This window comes from Corvus cornix, chromosome Z (genome assembly GCF_000738735.6).
Source record: "Corvus cornix cornix isolate S_Up_H32 chromosome Z, ASM73873v5, whole genome shotgun sequence".
NCBI classification, from domain to species: domain Eukaryota; kingdom Metazoa; phylum Chordata; class Aves; order Passeriformes; family Corvidae; genus Corvus; species Corvus cornix.
In genome coordinates, this window is record NC_046357.1 from 30,182,018 (window position 1) to 30,198,584 (window position 16,567).

The window sequence follows — 16,567 nt, forward strand, 5'->3', positions numbered from 1 at the left end:
GAGGCATATTATTTGAAGCACTATTAAACAAGTACAGATACTCAAAGATTTTGTCTCTGAAATTTTTTCATTGTTTTGTTAGAAGAGCTTTCCAAAAACATGCTGTATGTTATAATTTTCTCTTCATCATTGTATGGTAGTGTTCATCACTAGTGTTCATGCAGTCTAGATTTTAAACAACAATAAAACGGCAGTTCTTTAAATTACGGGAGCTCATTTTTTTTTTCTTCTCCTTCCCCATACAATGCCACCAAGGCATTGTTCTCTACAGTGCTCAGAAGCCTCCAAGCTCAAGCAAAAAGCGTCAGTTCCAAAGTACCTACAGTGTAATGATGAAGAACAGAGAGGGGGACCACTAAAAAAAGCCACCACAGCAGAAACACTGATGTAAACAGTTAAATGGCACCGTGCTATTTGAAACAAATCATGGCAGAGGTATACAGGAATTGGGAAAAACAGGACATTCATAGAATGCAAGCAATACCCAGATTCATGGGTCACATATTTACCAGAAAACAAGTAGCAACACTTTTTATATGTACATGGTCACACTTTTCTTAAATAGAGCAGAAAGAATGGAGAAAACTTGAAGAGTTTGGATACTGGAAAAATTTATTGACTGAGCAAAGCAGTAACTAAAGCTAAATTGGGGAGCATTAGAAACAGAGTTAAAACTCAGTTTGGTGTCAAGTCAGCAGGTAGTAAGGAAAATTCAAGAAAGGGCTTTCTGAGATTACACAAATCAAGACATCAATAACTAGTGTACTCCACATCTACTCCTCCTGAAGCAAAAAAACAGAGTAAAGTCTGGCTTTCAGAAGTATTATACTCAAACACAGGTACTTAGACCGTATCAATCTATTTAAGACCAAAGATGACTTCAGGGTAACTGGCCTCAGACTAAGAGGTAAAGTTCTACAGGGCATCTCAATTTACACTAATGAGTGCATGAGTAGATCAATGGCCCAGCACTAGGCTGCATAAATCCACAGCAACCAAGCAGAGCGCTAGACATCTTTAGAGAGCCATGTAGCAGACAGGCAAATCAGTAAACAAAGGTTAATCACTGTGAATACCTGTTAAATGAGCCTGTTAATACAGAAAGTGGACACAGTGACTGTGCAGGAATTAGTCTGTTAGAACAGGTGCCTCCTGGCTCAAAAACCTCCACTGGTCTGTCCAGCTTGGTCAGCTGGTGATCCCATCTCCTTACACCATTAATGAACACAACCGAGCTAACACAAGTACACAGTGCAGGCATAGCCCAAAACAAACGAGCAAGAGGAGAAGAGAGAAGCCAGAAAACAAGTCACTGACAGGGTGAGACCAGATGACACTGTGTAGATAAAAAGAAGTCAGAGGTTTAGAGAGGATGAGAATGTGTAAAGCAAAAAGTTGTGATAAACTAAATACTGTCTAAAATCCCACCTGCCAAGCCTACTGCAATATTCTTTTCATCACTAAAAAAAAAAAAAAAAAAGTAGATTTAAATTCCACAGATAATAGAGAAAAGACTCTGAGATGGCAAGAATTTAGTCACTGTCAAATGTTAATTCTGTGAAAATACATCAAGTTCTGGCATTTGTGCACTGATACGATACAATATGGAATTCACAACTCTTCTATTTTAACATATTGTATCACTCAGTTTAAATACCCCGAATGATGAGGTAAAAGCAATTTTAGAGAGTCAAATTGGATTTTATATGCATACTCTTAAATTCCATTAGTATTTTACAACTGTCTTCTTAAAATTCCAATGCATTAATTCATTTTACTTTAACTCATTCACCACACAAGACACCCAGAAGTACAAATATTTTAGCTACAAATGACTGCAATAACCAGTAACATACAATAATATTAGTACGTTTTATTAATTAAACCTTGCATGTCACTCTGTCAAAGAGGGACATTCAAAGAACATCATGTTAGTTAAATTTGAATTCTATTCTATTACTTTAAAAAGTCCTTCTCAGGTCTCTGACTTAAAAGGTTTCAAGAAAAATGTTTTTAGGCAGAACATGCTGTCATAAAAGCGTAAGAAAATTTTAAGTAATTTAGCACAGCAAACTGAGAACTCATTAAGAAACAAATTAGTAAAACATACATGTAAATTCCCAGAGCAAAACTTCTGCAGATAAAATGAAACTGGAAGAGTTAGGTGATACAAACAAATACCGAAAAAAAGAACATGCATTTTTTTAATACAGAACTAACTTTCAGGGAAAAAGATTATGTGAACAAAAATTTCTTTGAAAAGGTATACATTTTAAGGATGGTATTTATATCTGCAGTACATAGAGAAGTATTACTTCAGTTCAAAAATTATTACCTGCTAACTTCAGAACTCAAGTAGCACAGCAGATGGATGGCCCAAAGCAAAGGTCCCGCATATGTTGCAAATGCTGTGAGGAAGATAGCTGGTATCTCCACATAGCTGTCTAGTCCCACAAAACCTGCTGAAACATCCACAGTAGCAATGCCATTTGAATTTCCCTGAAAACAGGGATAAAATAGTAAATATCTAAATATCTCCAAAGATATATTTAGAATGCATTAGAGTAATATTAATTATTGCACCCATTAATGACTTACACTTTAAATTGCTTTAGTGTACACTGACCAATATTCTTTACATCTGAATTTCCATAAAACAGCTTACCAAACCAGTGCTTTTAGTAACGATTTACAGATTAACAAAGGCATAAACAGCATGCTATTTTGCTTGCCTTATTTTGTCTGCAAGCTAACATGTCCATTGTTTAATAAGTTACATTTTAAAAAAGAATTTAAAATAAACAGCTACACTTCAGTCACATTAATGAAAAGGATGCATTTTTCATCACACCATGTTCAAATACAAGATTTTAGGCCTGCTGCCTAAAATTACACCAGGAAATAAATATTTCTTGCCCTTAGACACAACAGGACTCTAAATTAGAGCTGTAATGGAACACTACATCGCCCACCTGCCTGCCTCACGGCACAAGTTCCCACATGTACACAGATTAAGACAAGCAAATTTAGAGAGGTTTCTCCTTCCCAAGTCTCTATACCACATAAGGTTGCATTGAAATAGACCAGAAGTCGGTCTAGATAGCCTGAATCATAAATAAAAGGCATTTAAACCTACCAAGAGAAAAATAGAAGGAACATACAGCAATTAAAGTATCAAGAGCTGTCAAAGTCCAGTATGTTTTACCTAGTTTTCTTTTCCAGTGACCAAGACCACTAAATAACAAGGAACAATGTAAAACTGAAGGAAGTGTCTTCCACTGAAAATCCCAAAGTATTTAACTTTACCCAAATATCTAAAGTAGCAAACACACCCTATGAAGGCATAAAATTTCTTAAATTAACAGGTAACAGATAGGTTTCCTCAGACTAGTGAGAAAGCTCTCAGATATTCTTGCTGTACCATGAGAAACTGATCCAGCACCGATATTCTAACAGCCATAAACCCCTCCTTTTCCACCTACAGAATTCCAGAACAACACAAATGTAAGGGCTGTCACCACCAATTGCCTCAGACTCAATCCCAGCAGAGCATATGAGGTGTGGTGGCTCCCCACTTTCTTCAAACCTGACCTCAGCTCACCTTAGTGGCAGCAGTCCTCTTGAACTGCAAGTTACCCTAGCAAGGAAGTGCCATCATCAAATACACACTTCTGTCACAAAGACCAGAGCACACAGGGAACCACAAAAGATAGGTAGCTTTTTCAGCTACACAGCTAACTAGGCACCAGCAAAAAAACTGTTCCTGAAACAGCTCTAAAATCTCAAGAGAAAAAAACCCATCTGTGTTGACAGAACCATTCAGAGCTCATTACAGGCAGCTACTGTCCCCATGAATCCCACCATGAAGGCATCCCCAGAATTTAAGTCGAATCTGAAACTGTAAGAGGGCAATATGGCATGGATTTTACAAAGATATCATACAATAGAAGAATCTTGACTTATGGCAATTAGTCTTCCTCACTTTGACTTTCATCATGCACCACTGTAGTAAATCACTGCACCAGTGTAACCAAATATTGTTAAGCACTTAATGTAATGTCCAGCAATGCCAGGGGAGCAAAGCAAAGCACAACTAAGGATAAGCAGCTAAATAAAAGCATATCTGCGCCCTAGAATTCATACTATGGGACTGGAAAAGAAAGCTGTAAGATAAGGCTACTCCTCAGGTTCAACTCCTCCGGTTTAAGAAACTGAGGTCATGGGAAAGAACAGAAAGTTAAGTGTAGCATTGAGTGCTGGGCAGGGTGCTGCTTCTCAACAAGCAAGAGTTTGACAGGGACAGGTAGGGAGGGAACCTGCTCTCTTTTCCCCCAGTCCCTGTCCACAGCAGCAGGCCTTTTGCCCATCATATCTATTTATTTTTCATTCCTCTCTTTCTCCTCTGCATGATGCGTGCAGAGTAGAAAAGCTGAGATATCAGGAGATCCTCCCTGCTCATGTCAGGAAGAGCTGAAAGGTGTCTTTACAGTTTACTCCACGGGCACATGCACATGGTTGATCTTTGGCACCTTGAGGCAACTCCCCATCATACTGTATGTGAGAAGACGCAAGAATAAATATAGCACTGCAGTGCATGCCACTGGTCCTGCAGAAAAAGTGCAGGCAAAAAGATGTACTCCTCTCTGGAAGCACGTCAGGACAAAGTAAGGAACCTGGAGGAAGGAACAGTGCTTTCCCCCTTCTCCCAACTCCCTGAGTTGCTTCCCCACAGGGTTCACTCCATCTGGCTTTGACATTGTTTAAAGTGACATAGCTGTAGAACAAGGATGCACACATTTGGATCCACAAACTTACAACTCCAGTCACACTGAGAAGTGTCCAAACATCTTACTCCTACCATGAATCTACCAAGCCTGATGGATACTACTGCCACCAATACTGGAAGAGCCCTGCTAAGTGGTAAGAAGCAGTTTTTCTTCACATTAGGTATCTTTCTCCAAGACAAATCCGTGTATTTACACTAAATTTTCATAGCTTATAAACTCTAATACTCCACACAATGCATAAATAACTGACAATTCAGAGTGCCTCCTTTTATTTTAACATATCACTCTAGTATTTCAGAAAATGTTGGCCAGAAAGGTTCTCTGCCTCTGGACAGACCTTGGAGGTTTCAACACCCTGTGACCTCACAGCTGATGCTGTTGTGAAAATGGGACTGAACTGTCAACCTGCTGAAGTCCTTTCCAATGTAAATTATCCTACAGTGCTTTGAAATCATAACAAGAAAAAGTTAACGTCACTTTAAAATGTCACTCAGTCCATCTCTTTTACCTAAAGGCAAGATGAATTAGATATAAATGATTCTAAAAATGTACAAATCTATTCTGGTTTCCTCCAGTGATAAAAACCACCAGAAACTGGAACTGTATTTTCCTTCTCCCGTTCTGCAGATACACTGCTCTAAGCATGGCAACAAGTCCCCACAAGACTAATAAATAAATACATGGCATTTTTGTTCATATATGAGTTTTCATGCAAGGTAATGAAAATATTTTTAGCAATATTTACTGCAAAATAAATTTTTTAAGAGCTGGTTTATTAAAGAGGAACCACCAAGTTATTTATTTCTATTCTCACTGCATTTTAAGGATAAATAGTAATGATAAAGATACAACATACTTTTGGGAAATGACTGCTGAGTTATGAGACACGGACAACTCAGGGCTTAGGAGAAGACAATCAATTATTCAAGCTCATTGAAAAATTCATCAAGAGATTCTCAAGCTTGCAATAATATCCTGATAAATAAGTAGCATTCTGACTAAATGTATTAATTTCATCTATTTTTGACAATACTGGAGTATTTTAGACTTTGCTTCTCTTCATCAATTTACACAAAGTGATAAATAAAGCGAAGACCTTAATTACTAAAACAAGACTAGAAAACAAATTGGGTTTACCCAGCTTCCACATTAATAACACAGCACTTTATTCAGACAATCTCTAAAAACCTCTAAGCATGAAGACCGCACAACCTGTGTGAGCAACCTTTTCCTCTGCTTACTATTCACAAAAATCTTGCTAAAATGCTGGAAAAATGACATCATGCATAGTCTACCCATTTAAGTTAAAACCGTTTAATAAATTTGCCTTTTAGATTCAAATTGTCAGCAGAAAGGGACAGATGGTTCTGCCAAGGAAGGTAAGCTGGGAAATGAGTGTGAGAACAAGGCAGGTGAGAGCACTAAGTCAGGATTCTTCAGTGGCATGTCCAGGTCAGGGCTGGATCCAGAGACAGTGATCAGGGCTAGATACAGTCCAGGAACTGCAAGTCTGTAGTGACAAGGCAAGTCCAAGACTAGGCCAGAAAGGCCAGCCACCAGGTCCAGGTCCAGGTCCAGGCCAGGATCAAGAAACAACAAGACAGGCACACACATACCTGCTTACATAGCTGGGATACAACACAGGCAGTAAAGCATCGGATTAAAGCAGAACGAAACAGAAAGAAGGGCGAGGCCCCTCGCTCTGCTTTTCTCCCATCAGCTCCTCTCTCAGTCAAGGAGATGACCTTGAAGTCTGCCAACTAAAGTCTGAGACAGGAGAGGCACTCAGGGTTCTGGCACAGTGAAGTGTAGAATGCAAAACCAAGTGTAAGATCAAGGCATTTGTTTTCAACCCACCCTTAATTTTTTTTTTTTCATACTTACATTCAAAATCAAAAGATTAGCTTCCACACCCAGGCACTTCATTTCTTTCCCCATGTTCATCAGCTACAGCAACTGACTAATGAAGAGCTGTATCCATTCCTATCAGCCTTGCTCACTCTGTACACTTAAGATTTTCACAGATGTACTTCCATAAAGTCTTGAAGGACCCTACAAAACTTTTTTGGAAGAACAGTGCCTCATTCATTAAATATGCTATCCTGAACGAGGCTATTTTTACTATCTTATTCAAAAGGCCATCACTTACAAGCCACACACAGCAAGACACAGTTACTGGTTTAATCATTATGTACCGTATTGTCTACCAAGATTTAATAAAGGCTCAGCAACATGGGCAAGTCTCATTTTCTTCATAATCACACCAAGATATGTGCAAAAAGTAGTTCTCCAAACCTCTCTCCTATTTCCAGATGGAAGTGTTCCACATTTCATTTATATTTCTCTTCTCTTGCCTCATTTAGCTAGCACAGTTTAAATTTAGTATCCAATGTGATCTGTATCACCAACAAATTTCACTGGTTTTCAATTTTTGTATTTCAACCATAAGCCTGCTATTTTTTTGAATGCTACATTAGAGCTTTACACCTGTCTGGAAATTAAAACCCTAGTACCACTCTGAACCCAGGCAGTTTAATAGTGATAGCTCTAGTGACCACAAAACTTAAAGAAACAAAGTCAGGGAAGACAATTTAATCTATGCCACCAGTACACATCATGCCTAATAATACAGTTGTGCTTCCTTCACATCTCTCCTCTAGAATTTTAGCATAGATATTCTCGCTCCTGAGGAAGTAAACAAGTGACAATCTGTTACCAAGACAAGCTGAACAGAGGTCAATATGAAGGTGAGAATTTGATGGACTGCTCCAGCAGAAACAACCCAGATGTGCTTCCTTAATATTTATTCAGTATCTCAGAACAAATCATACATGCTTTGTCTGAAACACAACCCTGTCCTAAGTCAGTCAAAATGTAAGCACCCAGCACTGATGGTCATGGACAGGACAGGTAGTTGCTAAACCTGGGACACCTGAACTTTACTCAGTAAGCACAGTGTCACTTCACTGGAAGGCACAGAAGTAAGGCGAGGATCTGGAAGCTGTCATCAAGAAAAGACCTTCCTGGTTTTCCCACAACATAAAGGAAAAAGATTAAATGGCTTATTCAAACAATTAATATCTGTTACTAAACCAGTATGGGTACATCCAGAGCTCCACCATTCATCACTCACTTAAGGAAAAGCTGGAAAATGTACACAACCATGCAGAATCATCTATAGCTTCACCTGAGTCACTTGTCTATGGTACTCTTGAGATATATAAAGACTTAAAGCTTGAGTGCCTGCACTTGTCACAGGAGCTGTGAGTAAACAGGGAAATCTGCACTGCCATGAGAAGAGACTGAAACACACCTCAAGGGGAGAGATTACCTCCACGTGTTTGGGAGATGGGTGTCCCAGTGCAGGGGAAAGGGGTTTTTTTGTGCATGTACACATTGGTAAAAGTTCACCTGTAGTGAAAAAGTTCTATCTGGTATGGGTCCTGCATCTATAGTTCAGTGACTGACAGTTAATTATCAATATATAGTTGTCAGTTAATTATGTGTTACTAATAAACCAAAGAAACATTTCAATCCTGATTTTAAGTTATACAAACTGAGTTTTCCCTTTGCAACAAGTCGTTCATACCCCAGACAGAACTCAAAGGAAAGGGAAGGAGATACTTAAATATATTTTTAAAAAACCAATAATGAAGAATTCGGTTTTGTATGTTGTTAGCTTTTTGATTTTCCGAGATAATGCAGATCAGAATGCCACATACTGAGAAAAACAACATAAAAGAGGAACGAAATTATACATCATTTCTGGAAGAAGTTCCTTCAGCCCTTGAAAACACCACCCCAGACTGGAAAAGCTATTCTCAGAATAAAATGAGAGAAATTTATGAATTGAAGAGAGAGCATTAATTAGATTTTGAGGCACCTCTGTAGCCTCTGTAATTTATGAATTATCAGCTCAGCCATTCTACTTTTCTATGCTAATATTTTGTATATCAGATAACTGCTTTCAATTGTGAAATGCAAAAAAAGAGGTCCGTGCTAGCTTTGTATGATTAGATTTGTTTCTTTCCATACCTTCAGAACAGTTTTTTCATCAGAGAATAAAAGAACAAGCTAACATCTAAAGACAGGTATTTTTGTCAAACTCTTAATCTCCATCCTAAAAAGGCATCTAATATGAAGGTACTTACAATAATTTTAAAAGAGAATCAAAAACTTGTTCTGTAAGGAGTGGGGGGAGGGATTGTGAAAGAAAATTCCATCTGTCAACTCTTAAAAGCACTTTTTTCACTAGTAGAATTGATTTCTCTATTTCTGAAACATTTCTAAGATATTCTGAAAATAGAAAAATAAAAAGAGAAATAAAGAGAGAAAATGGAAGAAATCCTTCCTGTTCTATTATAATTCATTTGTCATTTTAATCAGTCTTGGGCATGGTGAACATGCACACACCTTGATTTTTCAAGTGGAGAAACACACAAAAAAATTCTGGAAGACTGTTAGCATGTTCTTCCGCAACTGATACATTTTTAAAGGTCCTGTGCTAAAATGACTTCTCAGAATTTTTGCTAAGCCATTGCTAATTCAAAATAATCTTTTCAAAGCTGGAGCTTTGGGACATGTGATGGGACAAAAAAGGCAGCTTCTTATCTGGACCTTTTCTATTTCATACAAACCATCATGGGAGACAACATGGGGGAAAAAGCTTTGCTGTGCTTCTAACAATAGTTCTGGTAAATAACTATCACCCAGATCATTTTCCAGATCTTACAGTCTTACAAGATGCAGAAATCTGGCTCATAACAAAGCAATGGAAAATTTCTCATTTACAAGGTTTGGATGCTGTGACTTAGCAACACATTACATGGAAGAAATTCCCTTGTCAGAACTAATTTTTCAAATATCCTAAAGTTTATTGAAATCTGTATCATACTGGAAGTTATTATTTCCAAAGGAAGCACTTCTAGAAGAAATGTCAAAATTGCCAGCAGAGTGATGGGGCCTAGCCAGATGCTCTGAAACTGCAGGATATCCAAAAACACAATTTGTAGCCAAGTAAAATGGAAATCACTTCTTCCAGTCTTCTAAAAACAAAAAAAATCCTCAATTGCAAGGGTAGTTGAAATTGCAAAACATTAGTCATGAAAAAGGAAAGTCTTTCCAATAACACCAGTTTAAGACAACTAGAAAGCCAAAACAGATGTTACCAGATCCTGTTACCTTCTATTGGTCTTGCATAAATACATTTTTATTGGTGTAAGAAAAAACCCTTTGACACAGCAGAGTCAAATAGAAAGATGTATCAAGCTCTTGACAGCTCTAATAGCTTATTTCTGGAAAATGTTTACAGCTGCTTCAAAGTTCACGTAAATTTTTCCAGAAAATTTAGTACCACATTTTTGGCATCATTCAGAGTAGAAAAAACACATTTAACCTGCCACATTACACTTCCAAAACAAAACTATTTCTTCAAGAAGTTCTTATTTTCTATTGCATCACGCTGTACTGGCTGAAGATACATGGGCTACATCTATCTAACGCGCTTTCGCCTCACAAGCACTTTTAAGCATCTCCTCAGGCAAACAAACGGATGCAGTCCAGGCTAGGAAGCTGGACAATCACGTGGACTGGAAACTGCTCAATTGTTGAGCTCACAGAGCTGCCATCAGCAGCTTGAAGCCCATCTGGAGGCCAATCACTAGTGATTAGCCAGAAGGACTGACACTGGGGCTGATATTAACATCTTTATCAATGACGTGAGCAATGGGACCGAGAGTCTTCTCAGGAAGTCTGCACACAATACAGAAGAGCGGTTGATATAGCAGATGGGTCTGCTGCCACTCAGAGGCACCTCAACAGGCTGAAGAAATGAAATGACAAGACATTCAGAAAGTGCACCAAAGGGAAATGTCAAATCCAGCACTTGGGCAGGAATAAAACCATGCCTTTGGTCACACCAGAAATCAATCATATGAAAAGCAGCTTGGAAGAGATCAGCCAGTCACTGTCCTTTTTGTGCAAAGACCAACAGCACCTGGGATTCCATTAGGGAGAGCCTTACTAGCTGTTTAAGGGAGATGCTCCATTCTCTCTAATAAGCAGTGGTGAGATCCCCATTTGGGTGCCTGGGTCCAGTTCTGGGCTTGACACCACAAAAAACCCATGGGTGCATCAGAAAAAATCCACTGAAGCACCACAGATGATGATGGGAACAAAGCACCTGTCATACAAGCAACTCTCTGGGTCTGTTTACTCTCAAGAGGAGAAAGCTCAGCAGGGATCATAACAACGTGTATAAATACCTGATATGGAGAAGTACACAAAATGTAGCCAGACTGTGACTTCCTTGGTGACCCAATAGTGACTAGCAAAGGGATAAAAAGCAACACACAGAAACAGAAATACAAGAAGTTCTAATTAAAACTAGAAAAAGCTTTTTTTTTTTTTTTTTACTAGCTAGGGTGGTCAAGCCCTGGGATCATCTGCCCAGAGATCTTGCAGTCCTCACCCTTTCAGGTATTCAAAATAGGGAATGGACACAGTTCAGACCAACCTGGTCTGTTTGACCTGCTGTTTCATGGGGTCCACTTGGATTGAATGATCTCCGGAGACATCTTCCAAATTCAACTCACCAGTAATTTCAGAGTTCTGTGAAATTCTCGGCCAAGTGTACCAAGAATTCAGCATCTCTGAAAACATTTATGAACCATTTGCTGCTTTATGAAAACATCTGAACCATTCTTTATTAGTCTCTTTTCCATAACTAGGATTTTCTTGCCAGCCTCCCCACCATTAAATTTCTGGCAGCTGTTTTAATTTGGTACCTCAGTACAGAGGGCTCCATCTTCAGCATTTTGCCAACTGCACCAAGGAGTGCTCTCAGAAGGCTATAATCAAAGCTGGCTGCCTGAACAGTAATGTTCAAAACATGCAAAAGCCATTCAACCAAGACATGCTAAGCCCCCTGAACAGGAAAAGTGGGTAGGAAGGGATGAATCATATGATCTTACCTGCATTAGCAATTCCCTATCTGGACATACACTCTCAATCAAGCCAATCCTCAGTCTGCAGTTACCGGATCAGAAACAGAGTAGGAAGTGCCCTAAGCTTGACCAGAGTTTTAACATCCCCAGCCATGCCTCAGAGGTAAAGTCAACACAGGTCCCACACTGAAATTTTGCAAACCCCACCTCTTAAACCTGATTCTCAACTTAACAAATGCCCTCTTTAGACAGCCTGTTACGGTAAGGTTCCAACAATACTAGAAGCAGAAAGAACCTCTCCAGCTTCAATGCATAGTAAAATTTTTGTGGAATTGCAACCTTATTTGCAGTGCAGAGAACTACGTTATTGAAGCTAGTAAGGCTTCTCAGGAAAGAAGGTATCATTTGATATAATAAGAAAGAAGATTGGTTCTGGTTCTCATAAGAGGTATTACACGCCACAGAACTTTCCTTCAGTCTTAAACAGTATGTAGACCTACTGTAAGCCTCAAGAACCAGTGACAAAAGCCACCTGCCTTTTACTGGTATTAATCAATTCAGACAACATTTTTTAATTAATTATCACCTGAAAAGTACTTACAAGGCCCATTAACAGACCAAAATCATCCTGGTATAGGTCCCTGATCCTTGTAACACTTTTGGAAATCTACACAGAGGATAAGACACTAAGGTATGCATCTTTCCTCGATTCTGAAAACAAAACATTAGTAAAACATTTAGAAACTAAACCCTTCTGAGAACTCAGTAAAGTTTCCACTGTATAAATATTACAGTTTCCACTGTAATATTTAATTAGCATTTTATTTACAATGGACAATATTTTTTTGAAAAACTATTCCCTTTCCCTCCTAGGCAGCAGAGAGAGCATTCAGCTTACCTGAAAATAGAAGAAAGCTTGGCCAAACCAGTAGTGCATGATAGTAATCTGTGCTGCATCAAATTTCAAAGGTCTCCAAATATATTTTGTCATCATTGTCTGAATCAGCAGACAAAACAGCAAGACTGGTAAATTGTGAGGTCTAAATAGAAGAGCTGCTAGTAGAACCAATCCGCTATACACTTCCCATAATCCTGTGCTCTTCATGCTGGAGTCTGTAGAAATAACCTGTGACTTTAGTAAATCTTTAGTGCCAGTGAAGACTATGCCAAGAACAAAGACATAAACAAAACGAGCTTCAGTAATCCCCCTAAAGAGAAAATAAAATTGAAAAAAAAAATTAATAAATAAACCAGAAAAATTAGTTACTTACTAATATCTATTTCAGAGTCTTTCAAGAGAAGTCAAAACCAACCAGTTCTGCCTAACAGGTTAAAATCCAAGGCTAGTATTTTTCAAATCCCTAAGCAATTCCATTACCAAAAAAAAAAAAAAAACCAAACCATGTTTTAAGTTGTAAGAGTAATTAGCAGTTACATTATCTTCAAACCACCTATAAATTCATTTGCCTCTTCATTTCCCGTGAAAGCAAGCTTCTGAAGGAAACACAAAACATTGCCCAAAAAAGCTGACAAGGACAAGGACCAGTAAGCTTAAACACTGTGACCTCATATTCTAGAAGTGAAGGGTCTGAGAAACTAAGACTGAAATGGACTACAGCAAGTTACCTGGTCCAATCTTCCTGCTCAAGGCTCAAGCAGTGTCATCCTAGAGCACATTGCACAGGATTGTGTTCAGACAGTTCTTGAGTATCACCTGTGAGGGAGATCCCACAACATCTCCATGCAATCTCTTCCAGTGCCTGGTCACCCTCACAGCAAAGAAGTTCTTCCTCATATTCAGGTGGAACTTCCTGTGCACCAGTTTCTGCCCATTGTCTCTTGTCCCATTGCTTGGCACTACCAAGAAGAGCCTGGATCCATCCTCTGACACCCTTCCTTCAGAGACATTACTGAGGTTGTCTCTCAGTTGTTCTCTTCTCAAGGCTGAACGGGCCCAGCTTCCTCATAAAAGAGATGCTCCAGTCCCTTAACCACTTTCAGAGTTCAGCTCTGGACCCACTCTAGGACCTCCATGTCTCTCTTGTACTGAGGAGCCCAGACCTGGACACAGCACTCCAGATGTGCCTCACCAGGGCTGAGTGAAGGGGCAGGATCACCTCCCTCAACCTGCTGGCAATGCTCATCCTATTCCCCAGGATCCCATTGGCCTTCCTGGCCCCCAGGACACTGTTGGCTCACAGACAGCTTGTTGTCCACCAGGACCCCCAGGTCCTTCTCCCCAGAGCTGCTTTCCAGCAGGTCAGCCCCCAGCCTGTGCTGGTGCCTGAGGTTATTCCTCCCCAGGTGCAGGACTCTGCACTTGCCTTTGTTGAACTTTGGACACTTCTCTGCCCAACTCTCCAGCCTGTCGAGGTCCTTCTGAAGGGCTGCACAGATCTGCCATTCAGCCAGGACCTCAGCGTCCACTCATCCAGTCCACACTTCTTGAGTTTGTCTGTAAGAGTATTGTGAGAGACAGTGTTCAATTCCCTGCTGAAGTCAGGGTAGACAACAACCACTGCTTTCCCCTTGTTCAATCTGGTATTTGTTTCATTGCAGAAGGCAGGCAGGTTGGTCAAGCATGATTTCCCTTTAGGGAATCCAGGCTGACTACTCCTGATCATGTTCTTGTCATTCATGTGGATAGAGCTGGCCTCATTTCAGAATGAGGTGCTCCATCACCTTTCCAGGGACTGCGGTAAGGCTGACTTCTGGATCCTCCTTCATGCCCTTTTTGAAGATGGGGGTGACATTTTCTTTCTTCCAGTCCCGAGGCATCTCTCCTGATTGCTATGACCTTTCAAAGATGATCATTAAAAGCCTCACTGTGTCCATCAGCTCCCTCAGCACCTGTGGATGCTTTCCATCAGGACCCATGAGTTTGCGGATGTCAGGTTTGCCTACACGTTCTCTTACCCAATCCTCCTTGACCAAGGGAAAGTCTTTCTTTCAACATTCTTTTACCATGGTCTCCTGGGTCAGAGATCCCTGGCTGGTCTTGTCAGCGAAGATGAGTACAAAGAAGGCATTCAGTAATTCTGATTTCTCTACGTTCTCTGTTACAGGGGCCCCTGCTCCATCTAGTACAGGGCCCACACTATCCCTGGTTTTTCTTTTGTTTTTCATGTATTTGAAAAAGCCCTTTTTGTTCTCTTTGACGTCCTCAGCCAGTTTTAGTTCCAGATGAGCCTTGGACTTCCTTTCTCATTTCTACCTTCTCTGACAACCTCTCTATACTCATTCCAAGTGGTCTGACCCTGCTTTCACCTCCTGTGTATTTCCTGCTTACACTTCAGTAACGTCAGGAGTTCCTTGATCATCCACACAGGTCTCTTACCCTATTTCCCCAATTTCTTGCTCATCAGGATGTGTCATTCTTAAGCCTGGAGGACATAACCCTTGAATATCAACCAACTCTCTTGGGCCTCTCTTCCTGGCATGGCCTGTTCCCATGGGATACTTCCAAGAAGATATCTAAAGAGGCTAACATTAGCTCTCCGGAAGTCCATGATTGCTTGTTGCCCTGCTTCCTCTTTGCCCAACACTGAACTCCACAATCTCATGATCACTACAGCTAAGGCTGCCCCCAACTTTCACATCTCCAACAAGGCCTCCTCTGTTTGTTGTTAGGAAGTTGAGCAGCACACCATTCCTTGTGGGATCCTCCACTACCTGTGTCAGAATGTTGCCATCAGTGCTTTCCAGAAACCTCCTGAACTGTTTGTGCTTTGTTGTGTTGCTTATCCAGCAGATGTCAGGGTAGTTAAAGTCCCCCACAAGAACCTGTGACTTTGAGGCTGCTTCAAGCTGCCTGTAGAAATCCTCATCCACTTCTTCCTCATCAGGTGGCCTGTAGCAAACACCCACAACAAAATCATCCTAGTCTGCTCTTTTATCCTGACCCATAAGCTCTCGATTATCTCAACATCCACCCCAGATAGAGCTTGATATATTCCAAGTGTTTCCTCACATAGAGGGAAGCTCCACCAATGCACCTTCCTGGTCTCTTTGATAAGCAACGTGTGGCCCTTCATGACAATATTTCAGTCATGCGAGGTACCCCACCATGTCTTTGTAACCTTATCTCTGCCAAGTCTACGTCCACATCTGCCTTCAAATCTAGTTTAAAGCTCTCTCAATGAGCCCTGCTAAATTCTGAGCTAAGATTGCCTCCTTAAGGCAGGTGGACCCCATTTATCATCAGCAGGCTTGGCATCTTATAAACTGACCTGTGGTAAAAACCTTCAGAACTCTGCTGGTAATACCAGTTTCAAAGCCAGGTGTTCATCTGCCTGGTTTTCCAGTTTCTTGCTCCATCAATCCCTGAAACTGGCAGGATAGAAGAGAACACAACTGGTGCTCCAGAGCCCTTGACCAGCTGTCCCCAAGCCCCTGAGGTCCCTTTTGATCATCTGCATCCTTGTTGTTTGGACTTGGGTCATTACCCACCTGGAAAACCAGCAGTGGGTAATCATCAGTGGGCTGCAGCAGGCTGGGAAGTTTCTTGGTGATGTCCCTTACCCAGGCCCCAGAGAGGCAACACACCTCCCTACGGATTGGATCCAGCTGGCACATCAGGCCCTCCATTCCTCTCAAAAGGGAGTCACCAATGACTACTCTTCTTTTTCATAGCTGAGGAGGCTGTGATGTGGGGGGTAAGCTGCTGTGCCATAGGCAGCCTCATCAACCCGGATGGACTGTCACCCACATTCTCATTTCTCCAGTCCTCATTTCCCTGCTTCTCAGATTCCAGGGCCTCGTATCTATTGCATATGGACACTTGAGGAGGTGAGAGAGGTCAGGAGGGGTTTCACCTGCCACCCAAAGCAGAAACGC

General features: G+C 40.6%; 1 protein-coding gene across 1 annotated transcript in view; it reads right to left on the reverse strand.

Moving 5' to 3' along the window:
* The window catches only part of PIGG (phosphatidylinositol glycan anchor biosynthesis class G), an 85,704-nt gene that overhangs the window by 26,752 nt on the left and 42,385 nt on the right, over positions 1-16,567 (reverse strand). Inside the window, 2 exon segments of the mRNA XM_039566674.1 lie at positions 2,336-2,499; positions 12,630-12,939. Of these exon segments, the coding sequence (XP_039422608.1) occupies positions 2,336-2,499; positions 12,630-12,939 (474 nt within the window).